This window comes from Sinocyclocheilus rhinocerous, unplaced genomic scaffold, assembly GCF_001515625.1.
Source record: "Sinocyclocheilus rhinocerous isolate Xijiao unplaced genomic scaffold, SAMN03320098_v1.1 scaffold1050, whole genome shotgun sequence".
In the NCBI taxonomy this organism is placed as follows: domain Eukaryota; kingdom Metazoa; phylum Chordata; class Actinopteri; order Cypriniformes; family Cyprinidae; genus Sinocyclocheilus; species Sinocyclocheilus rhinocerous.
The window spans coordinates 313,100-313,529 of NW_015651629.1; the positions used below are offsets into that span (position 1 = coordinate 313,100).

The 430-nt window shown below is 36.0% G+C and overlaps 1 protein-coding gene across 1 annotated transcript in view; it reads right to left on the minus strand.

The window, feature by feature from the left end:
- Positions 1–339: 339 nt before the first annotated feature.
- opn6a (opsin 6, group member a) overlaps positions 340–430 on the minus strand; it is an 8,678-nt gene continuing 8,587 nt past the window's right edge. Inside the window, exon 5 of the mRNA XM_016518680.1 lies at positions 340–384. Coding sequence (XP_016374166.1) covers positions 340–384 — 45 coding nt within the window. The remainder of the gene's footprint in view (positions 385–430) is intronic.

Genomic DNA, 430 nt, shown 5'->3' on the forward strand with positions numbered 1-430 from the left:
TATTTGAAAGTCTGGAATCTGAGGGTGCAAAAAAATCTAAATATTGAGAAAATCATCTTTAAAGTTGTCCAAATGAAGTTCTTAGCAATGCATATTACTAATCAAAAATTAAGTTTTGATATATTTACGGTAGGAAATGTACAAAATATCTTCATGGAACATGATCTTTACTTAATATCCTAATGATTTTTGGCATAAAAGAGAAATCTATCATTTTGACCCATACAATGTATTGTTGGATATTGCTACAAATATGACTGCTTTTGTGCTCCAGGGTCATATATTATATAAACAGAAACGTTAATTTTGTATGCGATTAATAAAAATGCAAGTGGTGATCTACAGTCTGATGCACTGGGACTCAGGCGTGTCGATGAAGAACACCTGTGCACCTGCAGGGGGCGGAGTCTCCCGGGAGACGGGGCTGGGG